Genomic DNA, 27,928 nt, shown 5'->3' with positions numbered 1-27,928 from the left:
TATTCCTTGATCACTTCTAAGAGTTTTATAGTAGAATCCCTGGTATTTTCCAGGTATACAATCATATCATCTGCAAAGAGTGAAAGTTTAATCTCTTCTGATCCCATATGGATATCCTTGATTGCCTTTTCTTTCCTAACTGTGATGGCTAAAACTTCCATTACAATGTTAAAGAGCAATGGAGACAAACCTTGCAAGGTTCCTTATCTGAGTGAAAATGATTTCAGCTTAACTCCATTCAATATGATATCGGCTGTGGGTTTGCTATAGATGGCCTCTATCAATTTGAGAAATGTCCCTTATATACCTATTTTCTTAAGTGTTATAATCATGAAGGGATGCTGGATATTATCAAAAGCTGTTTCTGCATCAATTGAGAGAATCATATGGTCTTTGTTTTTTAATTTGTTTATGTGATGAGTTACATTTACAGATTTACATATGTTGAACCATCCTTGAGATTCTGGGATAAAACCCACTTGGTTGTGGTGTATAATTTGTTTGATGTGTTGCTGGATTCTGTTAGGATCTTGTTGAATATTTTCACATTAATGTTCATTAATGATATTGAACTGTAATTTTCTTTTCTTGTTGTGTCTTTTCCTGGTTTGGGGATCAGGGTGATGTTTACTTCATAGAATGTGTTGGGTAGTATTCCTTCTTTTTCTATATTTTGGAAAAGGTTAAGTAATATAGGTACTAGTTCCTCTTTAAAGGTTTGGTAGAATTCTGATGTGAAGCCATCTGGTCCTAGGCTTTTCTTTTTAGGGAGATTTTGTACAGTTGATGCTATTTCAGAACTTGACATAGGCCTGTTCAACATTTCCAGTGATTCTGGCTAAGTCTTGGAAGGTGGCATGCTTCCAAGTATTTGTCAATTTCCTTCAGATTGTCATATTTCTGGGAATAAAGTTTCTTGTAATATTCATTAAGAATTTTTCAAATTTCTGAGGAGTCTGTTTTTTTTTGTCTTTACCATTTATGATAGATAAAATTAGAGATTTTACTCTTTTTTTCTTGGTTAGGTTGGCCAAAGGTTTATCTATTTTATTGACCTTTTCAAAAAACAAATTTTTTGATTTATTGATCTGTTGTATAATCCTTTTGTTTTCAATCTCATTTAATTCTGCTCTAATTTTGGTTGTTTCTTTTCTTCTGCCAGCTTTGGAATTGGAATGTTCTTCCTTTTCCAATTGCTTGAGATGTCCCATTAAGTTATTAACTTCCTCTCTTTCCGTTTTCTTGAGGAAGGCTTGCAATGCTGTAAATTTCCCTCTTAGGACTGCCTTTGCAGTAACCCAGAGGTTCTGGTAATTTGTGTCTTCATTGTCATGTTGTTCTGAAAATTTGGTAATTTCCTTCTCGATCTCATCTCTGACCGACCTATCATTCAGCATAAGGTTATTTAGCTTCCATGTTTTTGTATGGGTTTGTGGATTCTTGTTGTTACTGAGTTCAACTTTTACTCCATGATGGTCTGAGAAGATGCAAGGAATAATTTCTATTCTTTTAAATTTGCTGAGGTTAGACTTATGACCTAAGATGTGGTTGATTTTGGAATATGTTCTGTGGGCTGATGAGAAAAATGTGTATTCAGTTTTGTTAGGATGAAATGTTCTGTAGATGTCCATTAAATCCAAATGTTGAATGGTTAAGTTTAAACCTAAAATTTCTTTGCTAAGGTTCTTGTTGGAGGATCTATCCAACACTGCCAAAGGAGTATTAAAATCTCTGACTATGATGGAACTTGGAGAAATCAAGTTGCCATGTCTATTAGAGTGTCTCTTATAAATTGAGATGCATTCTGGTTGGGTGCATAAATATTGATAATTGAAATATCATCGTATTGAGTATTGTCCTTAACAAATATAAAATGACCATGCTTGTCCTTGCTTACTTTTGTTGGTTTAAAGCCTATTATATCTGTGAATAAAATTGCAACACCTGATTTTTTCTGCTTTCCATTAGCTTGGAATATAGATGACCATCCCTTCACCCTGAGTCTATATTTATGTTTTAAGGTAAGAGGAGATTCTTGAATGCAGCAGATATCTGGCCTGAGTTTTTGTATCCAGTCAGCCAGCCCGTGCCTCTTTAGAGGACAATTTAAACCATTTCCATTGATTGAGAATATTGATAAGCCTGGTAAAATTTTGGGTATCAAGTTTTTTGAAAGTCCAGTGGACATTTTTAGTTCTTTCGCCACTGTCGAGGTTGGAATGTGATCAAAATTTTCTGAGTGAGTTTACTTTTGTGGTAGAGGATTGTGCTGGTCATTATGGACACTGGGTCTGATAATATCCTGGAGAGCTGGTTTGTTATGGCAAATTTCTTCAACATGTGAATATCATTAAAATATTTAATTTCTCTATCATTAATGAAACTCAGTTTATCTGGATACAGGATCTTGGGTTGAATGTTATTTTGTTTTAGGAGATTAAATGTCAATGACCACCCTTTCCAGCAGAGAGATCTACAGTCATTCTAATGTAACCCTTGTAGGTTATGATTTTCTTGCATCTAGCTGCTTTCACAATTTTCTCTTTCATATTAACTTCAGTGATGTTAATTATGATGTGCCTGGGGGATGTCTTATTCAGGTTGAGTGGTGCCAGGGTTCTGAAATTCTCTGTTATCTGAATTTCAGAATCTCTTGGCATGTCTGGAAAGTTCTCTTTCATAATTTCATGAAGATGAGACTTTGTGTTTTGTAAAGCAACTTCATTGCCTTTAGGGATTCCTATAAGGCGAATATTAGTTTTCTCCAAAATATCCCAGAGTGCTCTGAGAGAATGATCCATTTTTGCTCTCTATTTCTTTTCTTCTTTGAACGCTTGGGCATGTTCAAAAGCTTTGTCTTCAATGTCAGAGATCATTTCTTCTGCCTGCTCCTTTCTGTTAAGGAGGGTTCTACCATATTTTTCAGATCTTTGAGGGCTGCAAACTCTTGCCTCAATGTATCAAAATCTTTGGTCATTTTATCTTTGAAATCATTGAATTCTTGATACATAGTCTGAATAATTTCTTGAAATTCTAATTCCCTCCTTTCCTCCATTCTGTTAATCTTATTTGCTATCCAGACTCTGAACTCGATTTCTGACATCTTCACCATCTGTTTATGGATGGAATCTTTAATTGCATCTGCCACATCCTTCCTTGGAGGAGTTGATCTACTCTGGTTATTCATGTTACCTGAGTTTTTCCACTGATTCCACCCCATGCTGAATTTACACCATTTGGAGTCCATCTCAGAACCGTTCCACCTGTGGCTACCACAGGAGAAGATACCAGTTTCCTCTGGTTGGCCAGAGAGACAAGGGCATGTCTGTTGGGAAAAGCCTCAGGGGTGTTAGCCTTATTGTTCTCACTCCTGCAGCTGCTACTCTTCGCTTAGTGGTACTGCTGCTCCAGTATGGTTCCTTCTCAATTGACTGTCCTCTCATAGTTCTTGGGCCTCCAGCCGGGAGTGCCAGGAACATGCAGCTCTAGCAGTCCTCAGGGCACCTGGCAGGGGTGGTGGGAAGGGCAAGAATTGCCTCCGCCACCATCGGCAGAACGTGCAGCTCTAGGTCTGGCAGGGGTGGCAGAAGGATTGGGAATCGCCCCTGCCTCCCTGGAAAGTGTGGCTCTAACAATTCTCCCTCTGTAGGGCTGGGACGGGGCACTTGGTCCCACAGGGGTGGGGACACTGCTCTTGGATTTCCCCTCACTGTCTCTGCAGGCAAGGGGGAAGGGTAGACTGGAAATTCAAAATGGCAATGAAAATGTTAGTTCAATTTTTCTGCCTGGGGAGAGAGTGTTCAGAATCTCAACAGGGTCCCTCTAGGGGAGTAGACCCCAGTTCTTGTAGCTCTCATGTGTGAGGTGAGATAATAGGTTCTCAGTTCACTGCTCGCTTGTAGAAAACTTACAGGAGCAGATGAAGAGAAAACAAAGAGAAAAACACATCTTTCTTGGGGGAGGGGATGGAGACTTTTCCTTTGGGGTGTATTATGTACGTGTAGATTGCTTTCTTGGAGTTGCAACTTCTATGAGGAAAAAACTTAAAAAGTCCAAGTACTATATCTGGTGATATCTACTCACTTACTGAAGCACAACCTGAGATACTTTCCTCAACAACATTAACTGGTCAAGTTTAATGAGGTGCTTCAGCCAAAAGTTATGTTCCTGGGTTCATATTACCTGTAATATAATCCCCAGGAAGATGAGAATTGGTATTTATGAGGTTGCTGGAATCACAATTATGGATGCCAAGATGGCACAGAATCTCTCTCAGGCCTGTGCCCACTGACTTCTATTCCACACAGACCGAAATTACTTAGGGGACCTGGAAAAGTAGAGTCGGGCCCCCACTTAGGTTAATTAATTGGTAATTTATTTTACCTGCTGCAGGGGCTGCTGCTCCGAGAGACAGTCAGCACCTGGTGAGAGTGTGAGTTACCTTTTATAGGCTTTGTGTAAGCATATTACAGAAGTGAAACGTGGCTGGTTAAGGGGGGTTACAATTCAGGTAGTCATAGATACAGCAATGGAACAATAATTAATACAGTTTCAGTTGACAATGGATACATTTCATATCACAATGGTTATGGTTATACAACAGTAATTAATCAAGTCTCAGTTTTCCACCATTGTTCATCTACTGAGAACTTGGGGGTTTTGTGAAACTTTGGACTTTTTTTCCTTGTACCTGAAGCTCGTTCTTGGCAACCTTAGGGGGAAGAAGGGGGCCTGGGAATGTGGCTGGGAAGCACGTTCTCGGCCACCCTGGGGGGAGGAGGGACTTGCTTTGTTCCTGGAGTTGACTCTGGGGGGAGAAGGGAGGAGGAGGGAAATGGGCTGGAGAGGGCAGGGGGAACAGGTGAGCTTGGTGGTGGGGGGAACAGGTGAGGGCTGGGGAACAGGAGTGGGCAGGGGAAAGAGAGCTGGGTTACAACCAGACTGAGCTGGAATCTCTGGTTGCCTCCTTCCTCCAGCACTTCCCCTCAAGGTTCTGACCTTGGATAATGTTCACTCACTTGGACCTAAGGAAATCAGCAAACTGTGTGTCTCTGTCCCAAGATTTCCTGTATATTTATGTGGCTTCAGTGAGCATCAGGAAAAGTGCTGATTATTTTACACATTTTATATACTCATCAGAATAATTTTGCAATGTAATCCTTTCTTTCACTCTAATAAGAATAATTTGAAAGATAAAATAACTTCTTAAACCTCAAATGCTCATGGTTCCTCAACTCTGTCCTGCCTCTCTGAAGAAGTTCGTGTTTATTCCATCTGTGTTGTGGATGATGTGGGAGGGGCCCATGCCCTCCTGGGAGGGGAGGGCATTGCTCATTTCTAAACTGAGGGACAGTGTTACAGCCCAGCCAGCACTCTTCTTCATGAACAGGATTCTGATCCTCCCAGGAAGAGGGCAGGAGTATTAGATGCCTCATGATAAGGTTCATGCCCTATCTGGATCCTTTTCCTGGGGTTCTGCCTGCAAGCCAGCCAGGGTCATAGTGGCCAGTTATTCAATGCCCTGACTCATTCTCAGGCTCTGCTCTAAATCCTTTATGTGTAAAGGGACATATTTTTGTGACAATCCTTTGACATTGGTGCTATCACAATTCATACGTTATAGATATAGAAACATGGATATAGGGATATGATTTCCTTTGTGGTCACAGGGTTTCTAATTTATGTGGAGGCCTGGGTTTCTGCCTTCAGCGTTTGCCCTTTTAACAACCCTGATGTCCTGCATGCAAACTGATGAAGTAAAAGTGAAAAAAAGATATGTGGTTCCTGCAGCTAAAGAGAAAACTGGCAGGAGAATTAAATTAGACATTTGTAATGAAATAATAGGTCTGAGTGTAGACTAGTGGAAGAGTGTGAACCCTTAGGGGGGCACAAATATGCAGGATTCCACCATCTTTTAGGCTTTTTCTCCAGAACTCCACCAGGCTTCTGCAGCGAAGATCATACAGAATCCAGAGACGTCCCTCCCCACCTGGCTGCTGCTGGCTGGAGGAGGGGAGCGACAGCCACTGCTGAGATTCACCCAGACCCATTCTAGAACAAAAGACAACACACAGGAGCAGGCACCTGGGAGGTCATCAGAGTGGGGAGGGGAGGACACTGGGGGTGCTGACTGTAGGGGGAGGCGAGGGGTGAAGCTACTCTGCCTGTGAGATGGGGCCAGGGCAGCTGTGCAGGGTCGTCTCCAAGGCCCAGTTTAACCCCCTCCCCGTTAAGATGATAGCTTAATGTCCATTCCTCACCTCTCACCATCATGCCAACAAGCCTCTAGTAAAAATCACAGTGGAACACAGCAAAGAGAGATTCACTGTGGGGAGCAGAACAGAGGGAAGATGCACAGTCAAATGGGGAGAAAATAACAGAGTGTGATTAAAGAAACCTGGAGTGTCTGGTGCCCTGACAAGGATGAACCCCTATTCTGATGACTTAGCAACAACAAACTCCTAACCCAGCCTAACTCCTGATTAGATTCACACAAACTCCCACATTAAGGGTCTAGCAGAAGGGATGGCAGTAGGCATTTAGCAGCATAAAATATATTTATTTCAGCATCTAACATATTATACAAAATATTCACTTTTCAACCAAAAATCTCAGAGGCATACCAAGATGTAAAAAGTAATAGAGTCTGAAGTCACAAAGACATCATCAGAATCAGAGCTGACTGAGGTGTTTGAACAATCAGTCAAGAACTTCAACTGTGGCAAATATGTCACAGATGCTAATGGAAAGTTGTAGAACATGCAGGATCTCACAGGGAATTTCAGCCAAGAGGTGGCAAATATATAAAAGGGTCAAGTGGAAATGTAAGAAATGAAAAACACAGCAACAGGACTGAAGAAGCCTTTTGAAGGGCTCACCTGTAGACTTAATGGAGATCAGAAAAAAATTAGTTAACATGAAGCCAGGCCAGTAGAAAGTCCTCAAACTGCAATGCAAGGAGATGAGAGAGAAAGAAAAGGAGAAGCAGCAGATTATCCTGGAAGAGCAGAACTGTGGACAGTACAACGTTGTCAAATGTATTTGTAATTAGAAAGAAAGGAAAAAGAGAACCAAGTGGAAGAAACATGTAAAAAATATGGCTACGAATATTCCGAATTTAGGGATAGAAACCAAACCACAGAGCCAACAAGCTCAGAAAACACCCACTCATGATAAATACTAGAAAGAAAACAAACAAAACACCGAGGCATATTACACTTCAACTGCTGAAAACCAAAACCAAAGAGAAAATATTGAAGCCAACTAAGCAGAAGGGAACCACTGTGGTTTTTTCATCAGAAGCCAGGCAAGCAAGAAGACATCGGAGTGAAATCTCTAAGGTATTGAATGAAAAAACTGTCACCTAGCATAGACATGTTTTCAGATGCTGTACAAACTGAGAGAATGTATTTCCAGAAGACATATTCCACAAGAAATGTTATACTAAATTGTGGTGACACTGAGATCATGGGATTAACTCTGGAGTGGGGTCTTGGGATCTCTGGGGGGAGTGTCCCATGCCTGGCGGACTGGACTCATCAGAGCCTCAGAGTCCAGCTGGGAAAGAGTCAGAAGTTTCTGAGCAGGGTCTCAGAGTCAGAGCAGGGCTAGGTGGGCAGAGAGCTGTTCCCACCTGAGGGGCAGAAGGCAGGGCGACAGAGCCAGCAGCCTATTTCACAGGCTCTGGGACAACCCATGCCAAGTTGCATAGTCTGGGGTCACTCCAGTGGCCTAGAAACTGTGGAACTCTCTCTGACCTCCCCCTCAGGAACTACTGAGGTAGCCACCCAAAGCATCTGAGGTTGGAGCCCGTAGTGTCGTAGGCAATTCCTCTCCTGAGATGCCACCATACAGAGGGGCCGGGGATTTGGCTGCCACTCACAGGATATGGCTCAGAGCAATATTTTCTCAGTCCTCTCCTTTCTCATCCTGGTGGGGGTACCATGAAGGCTGGTGCTGCAAATCTGAGTCCCATGCAGACTTGGCACCGTGCACCTGAAGGCACAGGATGGTGTCAGCTGCAGAAACCCAGGGTGGGCTGCCACCAGGTCCTTATTGCGACTGTTCTCTGGCAAATGCTCTGCACAGATGCCAAGGTAGCTTCCAGGTCCTTCCAGGCAGAGGCTTGTGGTGGTGGAAGAAGGAGCCATCCCATAACTCACCTGGGGTGTGAGCAGGTGAGTGTGGCACCCCACACTCTATCCTCCTAATCTTCCCCACGTGTAAATGCCTCCCACAGATCCCTTTGATCTTGTCCAATGCATAAGGGATTTATCCTTCCTTCGCTCCTGCTCTCCTGCATTGCTTCTCTGGGATTTCACAATGTACCTTTTCAGAAGAGCTGCCGGTGCTTAGGCATCTGCCTGCAATTTACACTTCTTCCCTTAAGAGTGGCATGCTCGTGGTCTCTTTTAGTCTACCACTTCCCTCACTTTCCCCCTGCATTTTCTTAGTTAAATCCTTCATGGCTCTTGAAATATAGACAACTCCTAAGATTCCTGATCATAGTCTTGGTCTTGGAATTTAAAAAACAACAACAGAAAAACAGAAGATAAAATGGGACCAATCAGGCATCATTCCATCTACAATAGGTGCAAAGGGTAATTAATTGATAGATCCAAGTAGTAATAGCTTAGAATTTCCATTAACAAAAAGCCCTTTCCAGACATAATTTCCATCTAGCCTGTAATCCTTTCCAATTGGCTGTGAGCACCTGTGGGTGGGCAGTTGCCCTCTGTGAGCAATTCACACCTTCATCCTTGGGGGCAGAGGCCATGTCTTCTCATGGGATTTAGGCTGGAATAAGTGGGATCTGGAGTGGCAGGGGGTTATCAGACCTGGTACTGAGTCTTTGAAACCAGACCCTTCATCTGCAGTCAGGGAAGCCCTGAGCCTGCTCAGATGCAGAACAGCCTCCAAGAGGCCCTTCCTTCATCATGTCAGAGAACCTTATTATTTTTTTTTCTTAATATAGTTAAAATAGGGAATCTATTCCTTCATGGGAGATAGAATTCTACAAAATTTCTCTGTGGTTCCAGGAAAGATAAGAAGATATTTCAGAACACATTTTCTCACTGGCCTCGGTCACCAAATGGTAAAAGTGGGTTTTGGAAAATGGAGACTTGGTTACATTTCTCAAGTACATCTGTGTTGGCACAGTTACATTTTTCCATTACCAAAGTACTTCCTCCTTCTAGAAATATTTTCCCAAGTCACTAACGTAGAAGCCCTGTGTTGGTGAAAACAGAAGGGCCTTGACTTTGATGCAGTCTCTGAGCAGTTTCAACACAATTGAACACCTGGAAATTAAAAAAAAAAAAATAGAAGAAGAAGAAGACTTAACTATCTGAATACTTTTTCTGGTAATTTAGAAAAGTAGTAGGCTGACCAGCTGGGCTGGCTACCTTTATTCTCCCCCTCTTACCCTTCCCATTTTCTATTTGTGCTTTTCAATAACTCCTCCCTTGGTAGAAAACAGGCATTTTAGGAGGTCAATATTCAAGTATTTATTTTTATTAAACTGCTGGACTTCACAAAATCTATGTTCAAGAATTTCTACAGGAGCCCAGAAGATCAATTTGGCAGAACAAATTTGTTAAACTTCTGGTCATGTCAAGTCATGAAGATTAAAAGAAGTCCGGGATTTTTGCAGGAGCTGAGACTAGTGTAATGGTGAAGGCTGGATCAAGATACTGGAAGCAGAAAGTTAGCTCATTGTAACTCCCAAGGTAAGTAAGTGTTTAAAATATTTCTACCATAGTAATGAAAAAGTGATATACAATTTTTAGGCAATCAACATTTTTGACTTTGTGACATTTTTATGCTCAGCACATAAACAGGAATTTTTTAGGTACAGACTGCTGGGTATGGATTCTTCCCTTTACTGTGTGTAAGCAGACTGAAATTCTACTTTTAGAATATATACACACACACACACACACTGGGTAGACTCAGACTGGAAATTAAAATGCTTTGAGGGTCATGTCTTTAAACCATTGGTGAAAGTTATTGATTCAATATACCTTTAGTATGTCTTTTGAGTGAGAGATATCAAAATGAAATTTCTTTAATTGTTTCTCCTCTCTATTTTAACATCTCCTGGTAACCTTCCAAATCTACAACATGAATTTTGATTGCATCCCAAACAACAGTGCAGAAAATGAAGTTAATTCTTATAGTAAATAAACATGGAATGTCAACACATGCACCTCTGGTTGTGCTAGTTTCTTAAGCTGGGCTGAGATCAGTCTACATCCATGTATTGTAACCCTTGTATTTCTGAAGATGGCTAACTTTAACAGAATTTGCAAGTTCAATGAGCCACTACAACTCCTATGTCAATGAGAAGAATCTTGATGTCTTTACATCATCATTTGTTCATTAATTCTCTCAACAAATGTTTATTGAAAACAGTTTTGACCTGGATGTTGAAGATAAAAGGGTAAGCAAGACATCATCCCAGTACTCACAAACTATCAGCTTGGTGACTATGTACTCTAGATTTTTGCTGCTGCTGGGCTCTGCCTTTGTTCTTTGGCTTGTGGCTGCCAAAGAAGTAGACAATCTTGGGTTCATAAGCTCGTGTCCTTCCTTTGAGTAGCAGTTACTGCCTATAAAAGCTATATATTGTATTGGAAGAAATTAATCAAATGGGTCCCTTTAAAGAGGGAATTTATCTTAGCTAATACTTATGAAGAGGCAGACATCATGCTGAATAGTTTTAGTGCCTTCTCTCATTCCTCAGCAACCATATATAGGAGTTCCACTTACTCCCATTTCACAGATGCAAAAACTGAGGCTTAGCAAAGTTCAGGTACTTTCTTAATCACATGACTAGTTACTAGATGCTAGGTGGCAAAGTTTGGCATCTAGCTGAGACTTGTCCATACCAAAGTGCATGGTCTGGACCATTCCCTTATGTTCTAGTCCCACTTGTGTAGCCTAACCTTTCAAGTAGATTCATTTTTATTTATTTATCTATTTTTGAGACAGAGTCTCACTCTGTTGCCCTGAGTAGAGTGCCATGGTGTCATCGTAGCTCACACCAACCTCAAGCTATTGGACTCAAGTGTTCCTCTTGACTGAATCCCCCAAGTAGCTGGGACCACATACACTCACCAGAAGACCTGGCTAATTTTTCTATTTTTAGTAGAGACAGGGTCTTGCTCTTGTTCAGCCTGGTCTTGAACTCCTGAACTTGAGCAATCCACCTGCCTTGGCCTCCTGGAATGCTAGAATTACAGGCTTGAACCACTGTGCCTGGCCTCAAGTAGACTCTGTAACTGCCTATTTAATTCACAGCTCACAATCTGTACTACTATTCATAAATGAACCCAATTTTTCTGCTTCTAATTATAGCACTGAAATTACCTGCCTGTCCTCCAAGATCATAAAATTCATATTTAATATTCATGTATTAAATGCTCAAAATATAATTCTTAGTATATTTCTATGGAATGGTAAGTCATTTGGACCCTGTTCTACTCAATTTTCTTCCTGTGTTGGTATCAAATATGCAGAAATATAGAAGGTGGCAAAGGAGGTATGGCAGGCGCACAAAATTATATTAGTAAATGAATGATTCAGATCTGCCTAGGATCCTCTAATGAGCTGTATAGAATTTCAATTCAATGCTTCAGAAACTGTAAAGGCATTTTCAAGTCAAAAAAGGAGCACTCTTTTCAGTAATCATGAGTGATATGCTTAAGAGATCATCTTTAAATTCAGATTCTGTAACAACTCGTCTGGTCTACTATCAGTGGGAAGTTGCTCACAGTGGATCCTGATTCTGTGAAGAATTTCCTTTAAAATCAATCTAGTTAATCATTCCTTCATACACATGAATCACAGAAAACCTGTACATCATTTCAATAGCATGTTTATTAAACGTTTATTTATTTATTTATTTTTTATTTAATCATAGCTGTGTATATTAATAGAGTCATGGGGTACAGTGTGCTGTTTTTATATACAATTTGAAATATTTTCATCAAACTTGTTAACATAGCCTTCATGTCATTTTCTTAGTTATTGTGTTAAGACATTTATATTCTACATTTAGAAAGATTCACATGTACTCTTATAAGATGAACCATAGGCGTGATCCAACCAATCACCCTTCCTCCACCCATCCATCCCCCTTCCCTCCCCTCCTTATCCCCTTTCTCCATATTCTTGGGCTATAATTGGGTTATAGCTTTCCTATGAAAGCTATAAATTAGTTTTATAGTAGGGCTGAGTACACTGGATACTTTTTCTTCCATTCTTGAGATACTTTGCTATCAGCTTCATCCATGTAAACATGAAGGAGGTAAAGTCTCCATCCTTCTTTAGGGCTGCATAGTATTCCATGATGTACATATACCACAATTTATTGATCCATTTGTGGGTCGATGGGCACTTGTTTAAACATAAGAATCTTAATGTTTCTTCTCAAAAATTAAGGAAATATTAATTTACCATAAATTACACTCTAGACAAAGAACTTAATTCATGTGGAAAATCATCTAAGGGAGCAGCTTTAGAATATTTGGGCAAAATCATGAGAAAAGATAAAATCTGACCCTTGAACATACCTGTCGGGAGAAGAGATAGAATCCAGGATTCCCAGAATAGAGTTTGTTCTTAAATTCCTGATTATGTTCATATCTACTGTGACTTTGTTTGAGCTATATTTTGGATTAATGCCATCAGGGCCAATTTTTATATATTTATATATGTACAGAAAAACAAGCCCAAAGAGGGATTTTTATACAGTCTTTTTGGGTGCTGGGTGTAGGGATGGCAGTGTATGAAGAACTTTGGCCCTAGCACAAAGCTCATCATCACAGGTGTGTTTTCTTTATTTTGCAGTGTAGGGTAGGAAGGGAGGCGGACAAGTGGATATTGGCTCAGAGGTCCCTCCTGGCTTGGTCACTAATCATATAGGATCTCCAGGGAGATGGGCTGACTCAGTTCAGGCCTAAGGAACCCAGAATCTTCCTAGTCTGGACCTTAACAAGGAGCTTAGAGTCACTGCAGATCCTTAAAGGAGGGGGAATTTGCATCCCATTTATGTCTCTATGTTGGAGGTTTCGTAAACACGGTTAGGCTAGATATTTCACTTGTTCAATTCTATATCTAACCAATGGATAAAAGTGAAAAAAAAATCTGCTAACCTGGTCACTTGGTTAAAAAGGATTAAAAAACGATTTGGTCACAGCATGATTAACATCAAATGTCAGCATATTTCACGGCATGGCCACGTTCAAGGATGACACGTGCTGTCTGTTGTCTACTCCTCCTCAGCATTAGAGTGGCAGTTTTGCTAAGATGAGGAAGCAGGCCACACAAAGCTTCTCTAGCCCAGCAGATCCACTGAGATGAAAGTCTTCAGAGAATTTTCATGAAGGTAAGAAAACATTGGAAAAAATGAAAGAGAGTATTTATTTTGTTTTCCTTGGTGGTGGAGATTGTTTGAAATTAACTCATACATTAAAGGTGACTTTCTGATCCTCTTTATTCCAATTGACTCAGTGTGAATTGTGCAAAGCCATTATATAATGGTGACAAAGATACTACACAAAAGTTCTCTGAAAGGTGATTTAAGGAAAGTATGGTGCAGCAAAGGCAGGGACTTGGATTCAGGAATTTGACTCCTGGGGCTCAATTTCCATGTGACTGTCCTTTAGCAAGTTCTTTTTGTATCCAAATGATGCTTTATACAAATTACAAAAATGTTAGCTCATTGTATGAGAAAGGGGAAAATGCACAAAAATTAAAAAGTATTGTGGACAGTCATCATCATTATCATTTTATTATATTTTTATTTATTCATTTCATCTTCTCATACTGTATTTTTGTTTTATAAGGTTGAAATCATAGTAAATTGATAACAGATCTGGCTTTTTTTGAGTTCTTACTCTTTCATGAACATTCTTTTCAAATGTCCCTATTACTAGTCAACAACTGAGCAAATATGGAAATTTATGATTTCTCATTGATCTGTACAATGAAGGTTGTCTATCTCAAATGGGTGTTGTAAGAATTAAATAAAATTAAATATGGAAATTACCTACCATAATGGCAAGAGTTCAAAATAGTACCCATTAGAGTTCTTTATAAGTTCATGAATATAGATAAGTATATTAACCACCATCTAATCTACATCTCACTTCAGAAAAAAACGTAACTATTTGCAAAATCCTTTCTATTCCTATGACTTCTAAAATAATTAAGACATTTTATGTATTATGTCAAATAGTATCTACCTGAATCCAAGGTGATCCCTCGTTTTCCAGTAGAAATTTCCAGAAGGTTAAAAAAGATTTTTGTTCTCCCACATGAATAAATCAACTTACAGAAATACAGACTAATATGGCAAAAAACTGCTTATAATATTTTATATCATAATTGGATTGTACCTACAAAGTTAAAAATTATATCAACATAAATATAAATTGAGACATATGGCTTTTTTGCCTTTGTATTTTATTATAATTTTGTTCAGATTCTTCTCATGCATCTGAAACATTTGGCTTAGAGCAACTTTCTAAGTTACCTGAGGTCTGAGTGCCTACTCTGGAATCCCTGTATGATGGTGTCCCTGAATATGTTATCCCAGGAAAAAAATATCCACTCCCAAAATAAAAGGAAATCAATTTTTCATTTATTCTGTTGTTCTATGTAGGTGTAAAGTGATTATAAACTGCAGAGATCTGAGCCCTAAGTAATAATTACCAAACTGATTCTAAGCTTCATTCCTTTTTTCTTTTACCAGTTCTATCTCCAAAACAGAATTACCTGAATTCATTTCATGTCAGCATCTTGTCCATATAGTATTTTGGATCAAAGTTGAGGGGTGGAAGGGCTTCTATTACTATGAGATGTTACAGAGATTGTACCACAAGGCAATCCCTGTATCCTGAGGGAAGAAAGCCTCATCCTACACTCTGGGACTTGCAGCCTGTTGAAATTGGCGAGTCTGTATCTCCACCCTAGAGCTGGGGTTTGTAATGCTGTTCTCCATCTGTGTCTTATTTGAGCTGGACTTCTCAGAACAATCAACCTCTTGGGATGAAAGGGGAACTTGCCATAAGGCACATTGTTTGTTTAAGCTGTCTAATTTTAAAATCTATTTGAGAAGACCTAAAATAAAAAATACAAATATCATTAAACCACTAAATCACAATGGGAGATCAAAAGCTCTAAGGGAAGGAGAGGAAGAAAGGCCTGTCCTGTGGTCATCCAGCAAGCAGCACAAGGTAAAAGTTTTTGCTTCAAGGAAGGATAAAAAGGTAGTGGAATATGTATTTTTTATTAACTGATAAAAAGAAGCACAACAAATTTTCAAATTTGATATTTTTTCCCCATTGTAATGTTGGAAAAAGACTTTAATGTATGAAGTTTTTAGGAGGAAAATGAAAAGTGGACATTGCCTTCAGCATCTATTTTGGAAAATGAAAGAAATGTTTTTAAACAAATCTATTATATAGTACCTGTGGGTACTATGAGTGCTATGGGCACTGTAGCATTTAATGTCATAAACAGACGGGGACACTCATCAGATAGGGTCAGGCAGATAGCATTCAGTGATCTAAGGAAGATGGATTTGATGACTGGGTCTCCTGCTATTTTTCTGGCCATTCTTTCTGGAAGGGCACAGTCAGACATTTCAAACTGGACTTTGTCATGAGCTGGATAGAAATAAGTTTGGGTTGAAATTTCTAGTGAAATCTTGGAACGTAAATATTTTGTGCTGTTGATTAGGAAAAAAGCCACGTTTTGGACAACACAAGGGAAGCATTTCCACGCACTGATAAAGGGTGTTAGACTTTAAAGGGTGCTCCTTTAATTGTCTTAACAAGGCAGATAAGGCAAATGATAGCCTAGTAAGTCTCAGTGTGTGAAAAGCACATCTTCTGGGGAGGATGTGCAACTTCTTGGGAAGTTAGAGCAATATGGAAAGAAAATAGAGGAATAGGGAAATGATTAATTAATTGCCATGGATCTAACTGCTCCTCTGAAGTGCTGAGTTTCTATTAGTAAGAGGTTTGGGCCTATGAGCTTAAGGTGTGATGTTGAAACACAATTATAGCAAATAATTTGCTAATGGTAACAATGATAATGATAACCTGATAACCTCCTATATTTCTATATCATTTTCAATCTAATTGCTATATATATATATGTATGTATATATATATATATTTTTTTTTTTTTTTTGCAGTTTTTGGCCAGGACTGGGTTTAAACCCACCACCTCCAGTATATGAAGCTGGTGCCCTACTCCTTGAGCCACAGGCACTGCCCTGCTTTTTGTATCTTGTTTCATTTTAGTCTCACTTCAACAGTGGTAGTGATGTTGAATTGGTTTACATGCACATGATTTTGTTTAGATAATTTTTTAAAATTTCAGAATATTACAGAGGTATACACATTTTGGTTACATAGTTTGCTTTTGTATATTTTAAGTGAGAGTCATAAGTGTGCCCCTCGCCCAGAAAGTGCTCACTATACCCGTTAGGTATAAATTTACCCATCCCCTCTTCCCTGCTCCCACCAACTTGAATTCCATTGAGTTTTACTTCGCTGTGTGCAACATAAGTGTTGATCAACTGGTCCGATTTAGCACTGAGTACAAGTGGTGTTTGTTTTCCCATTCTCGCCATACTTCACTTGGAAGAATGGTTTTCTTCCATCCAGTTGTTACAAAAGACATTAGATCACCATCTTTTCATAGCTGAGTAGTATTGATGGGCACTTGGGTTGTTTCCACATCTTTGCAATTGTGAATTGTGTTTCTATAAACATTTGACTGTGAGCCTCTTCTTTATAAAATGTCTTATTTTCCCTTGGGCAAACACCTAGTGGAGGGATTCTAGGATTAAGGGTGGTTCTACTTTCAGCCCTTTGTGGTATCCCCATATTGCTTTCCACAGAGGTTGTACTAGCTTGCAGTCCCCCCAACGGTGTCTGAGTTTTCCTTTCTTTCCACACACCAGATCTTTTTAGATAATTAAAACACCATAAACTTTAAGTTGTTTGATTTTCTCAGGCATAGAACTTGTTACAAGCAAAGTGATCCAGGACCAGGAGGACCATGGTCACTTGAGACTCCCAGGCCATCATATTGGCACTAGAATTTGAAGAACTCAAGGAAACTCAATTAGTCTTAAGTTTTTGATATGGAATGAATCACTGTGGAATGAATACAAGATAGTCTTCGGCAGTGGAACAAAACTTGTTCTCACAGGTGGGTATCAGAAGAATATATGTTTCTAAGGTGATAGATGGGAGGTAAATAACGATTAATTGGAATAATAGAGTATTTAGGAAAAAGTGGGATGTGATGGACATTTGATCTAGAAATCTTGGGAGAGGTTTTAAAGCAAATGCTTCTGCTTAAGAAAACATAAAACATTGTGCAAATATTGTAATAAATAGGACTTGGCTTTATGTACTTGAGGACTCTATAGCATACTCACACACAAGGTATGTGATGATATCATTGAAGTATTTGATCCCAGGTCAAGGTTTATTATTAAAGGTAAGTTAGGGATAGACGCAAAAGGTTGGACATGTGCCCTTCTCTGTTGGTCAGAAGAGTCATGAAAAGGGCTGGATGCTGACATCAAGCAGACCTGGTACTCCAGCTCCACCACTTACCACTTAGTGAACTGGGATTATTAGTCTCCAGTCTCAGTTTCCAATCCATAAAATGGGATAACAGGATTAACAGCATGAACGCAGCAGAGTTGTATGAGAATCAAGTGAGATACCATGCATAAGGAGGCACATTGTTCAGCACATAGTGGGTGCCTAATAAATGTTCTCCAGTTTCAAATGTCAAAAGAGAATTGTATTGAATATTCACTACAGATAACAGTTCTCAGCCAGTTACATTTATGGAGCAGAAGTTCTCCAGAGCATCCAAGTCTACTTCTGCTTGCTCAGATGGAAGGTTATCTTAATATCCACTCACGTACAAAAAAATGAAAGTTAGGCAGAGAGTGGTGGCTCATGCTTGTAATCCTAGCACTTTAGGAGGCTGAGGTAGGAGGATTGCTTGAGGCTAGGAGTTCAAGACTAGTCTAGTCCTTAGCTAAACCTCATCTCTACCAAAAAAAAAAAAAAAAAGTGAAAGAAATAGAAATTTAGAGGTACGTATTGGTTTCTCTTTAGCAGAGTTTTTCCTGACTTGACAAGAAAATTTTACATTAAAATGTTTATATTTTTATTTCTGTTGTTCTAATGTACTTTAAGTCTTAATCCTTTGTCTTAATAACATGCCCCACAACAATATTAACTAGTTCTAAAATTTAAAGTTAAATTAAAGTTTAGGTGTCTGGTCATATTTACCAGAAAAATGTTTAAATTCATATGAGAATTGATAATATTTACAATCAATTAAATATAGTTAGAAACTTATCATAAACAAGAAACACATACTTAAATACTGAATAGCTATACATATTTGATGAGAGGAAAAAACCAAGAAATAGAGCATGCATACTGACTCATACATGTTTTGAAAATATTACAATTTCAATTGAAATAGTAGTTGAAATATCATAAATATAAATGGAATTCATACTACTCATTCTAATGAAATACAAAGAACTTAGGAAATTTAACTCAAACATACCATTTGATTATGTAAAGGAATGTACGCAAATAAATTGGAAAGATTCATATTTTTAAATGAATAAAACATATGAATTCTCTTCATTTTTCAAATAAATAGAATAGTTGCCATTCTGTGCATTATGAAGAAAATTTCCACCATGAAAACCATTTTTAATAAGTATATTTTAAAAGTAATGTCTTACAAATCATGCAATATAATGATCTAAGCATTAGCTATATGTAATCAAGTATGCTGTGTAGTGACTACTTAACTGTGACATTGAGAAAGTTATAAAAGCTCAATATTCATTTTATACTAAAAGCTGATTTAAAGACTCCTCCTAGCCCTCTGGGAGGCTAAGGCAGGTATATAGCTTGAGCTCATGGTTCAAGACCAGCCTGAGCAAAAGTGAGACCCTTTCTCTACTAAACATAGAAAAACTGAGGCAAGAGGATAGCTTGAGCCCAAGAGTTGGAGGTTGCTGTGAGCTGTGACGCCATAGCACTCTACCCAGGGCGACAGCTTGAGACTATATCTCAAAAAAAAAAGAATTAAAGAATCTAGCTGAGGGAAATGCAGAAGAGACAATAAACTCTGTGGAGGGGGTGGCACCTGTGGCTTAAGGACTAGGGCACTGGCCCCATATGCTGAGGGTGGTGGGTTCAAACCCCAGCCCTGGCCAAAAAACTGCAATAGATAAATAAATAAATAAACTCTGTGGCACCGCACAGAAAATTTCCATGTTTAACATTTGATTTTAAATTTCTTTATTACAATGAATCAAAAATATTCCCATCAAAAAACACAAGTGGCTATGATACAAGTTAGATTTGTTAATATATTGACTAGAGGCTAAATTTCATCAACACAATGTGTAATTGCAAGTGAAATTAATCTTATCTTTTATAACATGCTTTCTAAAATTAAAAACTAAGTATGTGGTTGGAGAAATATATGCTTTCTTACTACTGTAAAAATTAAAATACTATTTATACTAAGTAGAATGTATGAAATTAAAATAAGCATATTATGACCCAATAATATTTACAGCATGCTCAAAAATTTAATATTACCATATATGTTTACTGATTTTGTATAAAAACCACAAGCTTTGCTACATAGACATAAACCTTCTATGGTTTTTGAGAAGTTTTTTCCTTCTCAAATTAAACATCTAATTATTTGTTTCTTAAGAAATTGCCTCTTGTGTTATCTAACTAATTTCAAACTAGCCCAAAGCATTTGAGCTTTAATTGGAAATAAAATTAGAAATAATTTAAACATTTATAATTTCATATATTAGTTTAAAATAATTGTATAATCCATTAACAACCCAGATTTGAGTGCTACGACTTCGTAAACATAGGATGGAAACATAGGATGCTTTGTGAGATGTTCTGGCAGATTGTTTGCAGTTAACTCTGAAACCACGTCTTGTAACATTACACTATTACACATACACTTTATTCAGCAGGTTAGAATGAAGAGAGTAATGGCACTCCAAGCAGTTAAATAGAATGCAGGATAGATACAAAGTCTGGAAGGGACACTGAGAGTCAGAATATGGATTTGCTGATCCGCATAGATCATCTCACTCAAAGTATAAATTCATACTCGCGTGTATAGCACGTATAGAAAATACACCCCTACTATAATCTTAGTCATGCTCAAAGTTTAAATGAAATTCCAAAATACATTATGCTTTTGGTGAACATTTTCTGAAGCAAAACAAAACTTTGAAAAGTGCATTACTTGATAAGAAAACACAAGAGCATTTCTGAAAATAATAAATTTTTTAATAGAAGATTGAGAAAGTTTTGCTTCTGAATTTGAGACATCGTAAATCATTTGGAAGTGCTGCTTTAAATACTGCTCACTCCCAAACCTGGAGTGATGCAGATGTGAGAGTGAAATGTTATTTCAGGTTAGAAATTAACTAAGAGAACTCCAGGGACTTCAGAACTGGTCATGGGACACACATGTGAAGCTCAGTAGTCAACTTGATAGATCATAATTACACATGGATGTAGATTCCCATTAAAACAAATGATTCTGCAGTGTTATAAAAAGTGGAAAACTTTCTCTTGACATTAACTCATATGAGAAATAAATGTAGTATGTCCCAGAACCGGTTAAATGAAGAGTGGAGCTACATAGAATTGCAGAACATAAGAATGTGTGTTATTGGCAAAAGGGAACGTAACTTACAAGGGATGGGAAAGAGAGCACTTTACATGGGACCAGATTCTCATCTGGAGAGAGATCTTTAAAGTGACCTGGTCTCCTCCCCTCTCCCTCTGCCATCCACCTGGAAATTACACCCAACTGTGATGAAACAAAAGAGATTTCAACAAATTAGTGGATGTTGGAAGCCTTGGTAGGAGGCAGTCACAGCAGGTGCAGAGAGAACAAAGGCCAGGATTGAGTCTAGGACCTGACACTTAAGGGGTGTGACTTCTAACAAGTTACTTTATTTCTTAATCCTATTTTCACATTTGTTAAATAAATCCGGTAATAAAACTGCAATTTATTGAAGGTGAAAGGACATAGGAGGAACTAATTTAATGGCATCTTTTCGTACATGTTTGTAATATTCCTTTTTATCTGATATTCCATTTCCCCTCACAGATAAAAACCTGGGTGCAGCTGTCGCCCCAAGCCCACTATTTTTCTTCCTTCACCTGCTGAAAGAAATCTCCATAAGGCTGGGACATGTCTGTGTCTTTTTGAGAACTTTTTCCCTGATGTTATTAACATATATTGGAAGCAGAAGAACAGCAATAGTCTCCTGGCATCCCAGCAGGGAGATATCAGGAAGACCGGTGACACATACATGACGCTCAGCTGGCTGACTGTGCCTGAAAAGTCATTGCATAGAGAGCACCAGTGTGTCGTCAAACATGAGAGTTATAATGGAGCTGACCAGGAGATTCTCTTTCCTCCAATGAAGACAGGTATGTGCGTGTGAACAGAAACGCACCTCCCCGAATACTTACCTGAAAGGAACCCCCCACCTATTCTGTCCGTCTTACTGAAAAACAAATATAAATGTTTCTGCAGTGTTGAGACACCTAATGGTGGCATAACTGTCCTGCTACTTCCCTGTAGAATTGACATGGTATGGTATTTAAAGAAAAAAAAAATGAAACATTTACTTAAGCTTTCTAGCCTCAGTTTTATCATCTAAAATATTAAATTTACATGTATATTTTAGGAGCATTATATGAAACAGCACCCAGTACCCTAGGACCCAGTAAATGCTCCAAAATTGTGCCTGTTTCTAATGATCTTACTTAAGTGGCAAATAAGGAAAATTACACATCTTTCAGGAATGTTCTATAGGCAAGCAAAGTCACTCACTTCAATCTTGCTATATATAAAGCTTAACCTACAGACAGTGGGTTCATAATAGACAAAATTATGTTTGCCTGTAGAAGCCAGAGCATAAAACAGAATAACCTTGGCTGCTGCAGTTTTTACGACCTTGGGTTTCCCTGATTTTTGTTTTATATAAGCCCATAAGGTGAATTTTCATCATTAAGGACGGCTGTGGCTACCGCGCACAAACTTCCATTCTCCGAAATGAACGTGTTTCCCACCCTTGGTGAACGCAGCCCTGTGGCTGTTTCTGTGCTCCTAGCGTAGGCCAGGCTTGGCAGAAACGTGGAGGAATAGACCAGGATGAGTTGCTGTCCCAGGAGGATGCCTCACAGTGAAGAGACTGTACTGTCTCCCTAACCACCCATGATTCAGCCCTGATACCCCTAAGGAGCCCCTTGGATGCAGCTGCTGTGCGCATCCAGACAGGTGGGCTGAGAGTGCCCCCGCCTGGTGGTCCCGTCCCTTGCTGTGTGTCAGCGCCCTGAGTATGAACTTGCAGTTCAAATTGCCCACAGTGGCCCTAAGCAGAACTTGTTTTGTACTTTTTCCTGTGGTTAACAAGCCCCTTTCAACCAGTTAGGAACAAGCACATAACAAAACGTGGAAACACCTTTGCTTTGCCCCAGTCCAGATTTCTCAAGTAAGTCTTTACTCTCTCGGATACTCAGTTTTTTGCAATGTTCAAATGCAGTTTGAATTGTTCTTACCTTGACTTTCTGCTGGGACTTGAGACAGAGCAAAGGAAACCATGTGACGAAAATACTGGCTTCCAGAAATACAGCATGGCGTGTTCATCCCTGTATTCACTGGGTTCATTGACACCATCTCCTTAATTTAGCTAAAGATTACAGAAAACAACCTTGATTTTCTGTTTTGACTGTAAAGCAGCCAAGAGGAGGCAAATCTGCAAAGTGCCAAATTCAGGTAAACAATGTGCCTAAGTGTCCAAGGAGGTTCTGATTTGTCCACCCAGTAAATCAAAAAGCACCATCCATCCAGGGTTCTGGGGAAAGGAATATTACACATGAGAGAAGTTCCAGTTTCGGCATGTGTTTTCCTTGGCACTAAATTCTAAAATGAATACGTGACTCTTTCAAGTGGCCTCATGGCATCTGACCTAGCAGGACTTTTTGTTAATGTAATCTACAGCAGATTTCTAATGCTGTCTCCGGGAAGAATTTTGTTTTCTGATAAATGCTAAAAATAGAGTATGGAAGTGACCATGTTATATACGCAGTGAGGTGATTCTGAAAGAAGATAAAATTAATCTGCTCCATGTTTGTGATTAATCTGCTTCAGTCTTGATTGGTAGAGAGATTTTAGGAAGCACATATACATTTTATTATTATTTTGTTACTTTATTCTTTTTACCTCAATCAAATCATGGAGATAAGTGACTTTCAATGATCTTGTAATGAATAATGTAACCATGGGGGTTGGGGGAAAATTTTAAGACCTATTAGGGTGAGTTGTGAAGATATTTGAATGTCCAATAATTTCCTTTTGTAGGACTTCTCCCAAACCAATACCTTAAATTCATTTATAGAGTACACCAAAAAAATCTTATTGAAAGTTGAGTCAGAACATTGCATAGCAGAATTGTATCTACATGGACAAGAGCACATCTAGTGTGGCTTGGTGTCTGCAGCTCAGCAGTTAGGGTGCCAGCCATATACACTGGGGCTGGTAAGTTCAAATCATCCAGGCCTGCTAAACAATGGCAACTATAACAACAGCCAGGCATTGTAGCAAATGCCTGAAGTCCCATCTACTTGGGAGGCTGAGGCAAGAGAATCACTTAAGCCCAAGAGTTTGAGGTTGCTGTGAGCTGTGATGCCGAAGCACTTTACAAAGGGTGACATAGTGAGACTCTGTCTCAAAAAAAAAAAAAAAGAAAGAAAGAAAGAAAAGAAAAGAAATACATCTAGTAGGAAAAGAATAAACCAAAACAACCATCGAGACTCTAATTTCTTTTGTTCTGAAAAAATTATGTGTTTGTATATATGTTAAAATTTTTCTTTAACATCAGATAAATTCAAGTTTCACCTCAGATTTTATTCACAGAACTATCTTTCTATTCCCAGAAAGAATTGCCCTGCAATGCTGGGCTCCCATCATAAAACAGGCCATTTGCTGAGAAGAATGAGGACACTAGAAGAGAATTTCTTAGAACACAATGGTGGAATGATATTATCTCTCTGTAACTCATTTTCTGTCTATGACTGTGGATCATTTTTACAAATTACTTCCCACATATCTTATTTCTTTTAGCCCCTCACAATTAGCTTTTGAACCCTGGCTCTGCCATTGACTAGTATGACTTGTGGTAAGTTACCCACACTCTTTAAACCTCATTTTCCAATGGCAACATGGATGTCCTCCTATTGACAGATTTTATATATATATATATCATATTACATATCTCTATATACACACACAGAGCGATAGATACAGATGTATGGATGTACATATATATAGGTATTATAGACACGTACGTATATATAACCCACACCAGTACACAGATGCAGCCTGTGAGGGAACGGGAATGAACAATTACCTTGCTCTCATTTCTTCTAGTTGTCGCTTCCATTCCTTGTGTGAAAGATGAACATGAAAAAGGTAAGTTTTTGTGTTCCTTTCTTCCTCCTGATCTTCTTAACATTTGAACATTCAGGCATGAAAAATCAGAACCGCTGGGTGTTGCAGAGTAGACTGAGTATGATATTTGATATTCATCCATCATTTCCTAGGAGTCAGATTAGCACAGAAACCTACCAGTGTGGGTCTGAGATGCCTGTGAATTAGAGGGCACAGTGACATGCTCTGAACGATTTTACTAAACAGATTGCAGATTTCACTCATTTGTGTCTCATTTTTTCTAAGTTTCTACAGAAAACATACCAACTTGCTTCTAGATTTTTGGTTTGTTTTTTTTTTTTAAGTCGTTAGAATTTTCTAGCAGGTAGCAAATGAACTACTACTTAGTGACTTGCCAAGTGCTTTTTACAGAAGGCCATGGGCTGTATTCTGCATTAATTTTCTTGTTTAATCCTTATAATTCTCCCATGAGGTGGTACAATACTTTTTCCTTCCACTTACAGATGAGGGCAGTGAGCTAAAATTGTCCATTACGCATGTCACACAGCTAGGTGTGGAGTTTCACATCAGGCCATCAAAAGAAGTTCCTCTACATTTATTAAGGTCTCTACTCTTTCTCTGCAATGTAGTCGTGTAATGAGAAATTCCAAAGCCCGGGCCCTGAAAATATAAATATAAGTATAAAGAGATATGATATAAATGTAAATATATAAAAATATAAATATAGGGTGGCTCCTGTGGCTCAGTGGGCAGAGTGCTGGCCCCATATACCAAGGGTGCTGGGTTCAAACCCGGCCCCGGCCAAACTGCAATTAAAAAAATAGCTAGGTGTTGTGGCGGGCGCCTGTAGTGCCAACTACTTGGGAGGCTGAGGCAAGAGGATTGCCTAAGCCCAGGAGTTGGAGGTTGCTGTGAGCTGTGACACCATGGCAATCTACTGAGGGTGATGAAGTGAGACTCGGTCTCTCTATATATGCACCTGGATATATTTATATTTTATATATATACACCTGGATATACTTTGGGGCTGGGGAGGTGCATAGGCTTCAGAGCCCACAGAGTGGAATTTAGCCCTAGAACATTGTTGATTAGTGGCATGAATATGGGTAAGAGACTGACATTTTGTGAGTAATTAATTACTCTCCTTCCAACCGAGAATAATTGCACCAAGCTCACAGTTATTAAAGCGGTAGGGCACAGAAGTGATACGGGCTATCTCATGGAGCAGGCGCAGAATAAGCCCTGATTTCTGGCCCTTTCCCTCCTACATTCACTAAGAATGTGACCGGAAGTGACCGCTCAGCTGTCCTCTACCCCCAGCATTGACTCTGGACTTCACCTGTCACACTAAGCAAGGTGGGTCACTTCATGTGACCACGTACAGCGAGTCATGGGCACAATACTTCTTGACATGATTTTCCACGCCAGGCCTAGTGTTTCCAAAGCCCCGATTCTATGATACTGGGGATATAAAATGGAAATTTCCAGAGAAAGACACGCAGCCTGTGGCTTCCTGACCACCTAGACTCACTCCTTGACACCATATACTTCTTACACAACTTGAAAGGATATCAAAGTAATTAACCAATAATATCATAGTCACAGTAAGACGTATTTAGGGAGGACAGGTGAATGTGCCGCCGCCACCACCAAACAGCTCAGAGAATTTGGATTAAGGACTTTCCTCCAGTTTATCTACCGCCCTCTTGTCCGAAACCTTCCACCCATCTTGCTGTAACCCCACCAAGTTTCTGGGGTTGCACCCTCCCTGGAGCTCTCTTCACATGCACGGTGTGGAAGAAGGGCTCGCGTGCTCCGTGTCAGCCATGCAGCTTCATGTTTACGCTCCAGCTTGTTGTGTCTGGGGTGTTCGTGGAACTTGCAGTTATGGAGTAATAAAGATAGCTTCCATTCTTCAAAGTCTGATTACTTGGGTTGACATCCGGGTTCTGGCATTTGCTAAATATATATTATCAGGCAGATTACTTCTCTCACTGTCCTCAGTTTCTTTCTTTGCAAAGGAGAATGGACATCATGTCTGTCTGTCTCTGAGGCTATTATAATGAATGATTAAATATGTGTAAGATTAAAGCTTTACATCAACAGTTCTCAGAGGAGTGTTTGGCACTTAATAGTCAATGGATATCATCTATTATTGTTACTTAGAGACAGGTGGGGGTGAAGAAACTGAAGAAGTTCTAAAACATGTATATCTCAAATATTTTTATTTAGGATTACATGCATTCATTAAAAATGTAACCTGTTTAACATTCAGGTGTGTTCTGTGTGAACTCAGCAGGGGTGTTAGTCAGCTCCAAGCTGAACGCTGATGAGCTGTCTTGCTCTGGGTGTTGGTGTTGATGGACGTTGACTTTTAGGTTTCCGTGGTGCTGGGATATCACTGCAGTGTAGAGAGAGCATCAGAGACTGTCTGGGGCCCCTCCCATTACTCTGTCCCGGCTGCCAAAAGAACAGCTCAACTAATTCACTGTCTTCTCCTAGATATGCTGCAGCTGCAGCTCACAAACAACTCTGCCTGCTACACCTACCTCCTGCTGCTGGTCAAGAGCGTGGTCTACTCTGCGGCCACCGCCTTCTGTGTGATCAGAAGGACAGGTGTCTGCCGCCCTGGGAAGAGCCCCTTACAGATGGTGGCACAGAGGGGTCATCTTGCCTACATTGTGTATTGGCCCCCAAAGTGTCTGCTGAGCACCGAGCTGGGTTAACATTCGGGATCTGGGTTATAATAGTTCCCATATGATGTCAGTCTTGTGTGCTCACTTTTCAAACCTGTGGAAAACAGGAAACTTTATTCTGTAACTACAGTGAGCCCCCATCTTTTAGCTCCACTCTCCCCACAGTTTACACTGGCAGCTCCTGCCAACCTAGGTCATCACAGCCTCAGTGTAGGCTCCAGCCTCACCCCTCGGTGCCCTGCAGCCAGATCACTGCTGAAATCCTTCCCGTTACAATTCCTGAAGCACCTTTCTCTGCTGCTTGAATACTGTGCTTTACTTTTCATTATAGCACAATAAATTTACAAAAGCAAAGTCCACTTTTGTCTGTGTGCACTTTAATTTGATGCAATTGATTGGAAAGTCCAAGGTAAGAAACAGTGTAGCAATGGGGCTATGAAATTATGTGTTGATTGTAATAATGGTCCGATACCACATTTCTATTTTTTTCCCTGAGACAGTGGTTAGCATTTTCCTTAAGGTGCTGTCTCTGAGAGGAGCCACAGCCAAACTGAAGTAGCCCATGATGCTTTTGTTTTAATGGTTATGAGTTTCAGATTCATTTGGTTGGGACATCCTGATGGCGACAGGACACCATCTAATGGGAC

The 27,928-nt window shown here is 39.4% G+C and overlaps 1 protein-coding gene across 1 annotated transcript in view; it reads left to right on the top strand.

Annotated features, from left to right (window-relative positions):
* Window positions 1-27,311, top strand: part of LOC100963089 (immunoglobulin lambda-1 light chain-like) — a gene marked incomplete at its 5' end in the record, with an annotated part of 33,944 nt that extends 6,633 nt beyond the window's left edge. Inside the window, 3 exons of the mRNA XM_023512426.1 lie at window positions 17,183-17,236; window positions 21,253-21,560; window positions 27,088-27,311. Of these exons, the coding sequence (XP_023368194.1) occupies window positions 17,183-17,236; window positions 21,253-21,560; window positions 27,088-27,311 (586 nt within the window). The remainder of the gene's footprint in view (window positions 1-17,182; window positions 17,237-21,252; window positions 21,561-27,087) is intronic.
* Window positions 27,312-27,928: the final 617 nt, after the last annotated feature.

Source organism: Otolemur garnettii, unplaced genomic scaffold (assembly GCF_000181295.1).
Source record: "Otolemur garnettii isolate 467f Iridium unplaced genomic scaffold, OtoGar3 scaffold00028, whole genome shotgun sequence".
Classification (NCBI taxonomy): domain Eukaryota; kingdom Metazoa; phylum Chordata; class Mammalia; order Primates; family Galagidae; genus Otolemur; species Otolemur garnettii.
The sequence above is the reverse complement of the archived record's forward strand: the minus strand, read 5'-3'. Positions and strand labels throughout refer to the sequence as shown.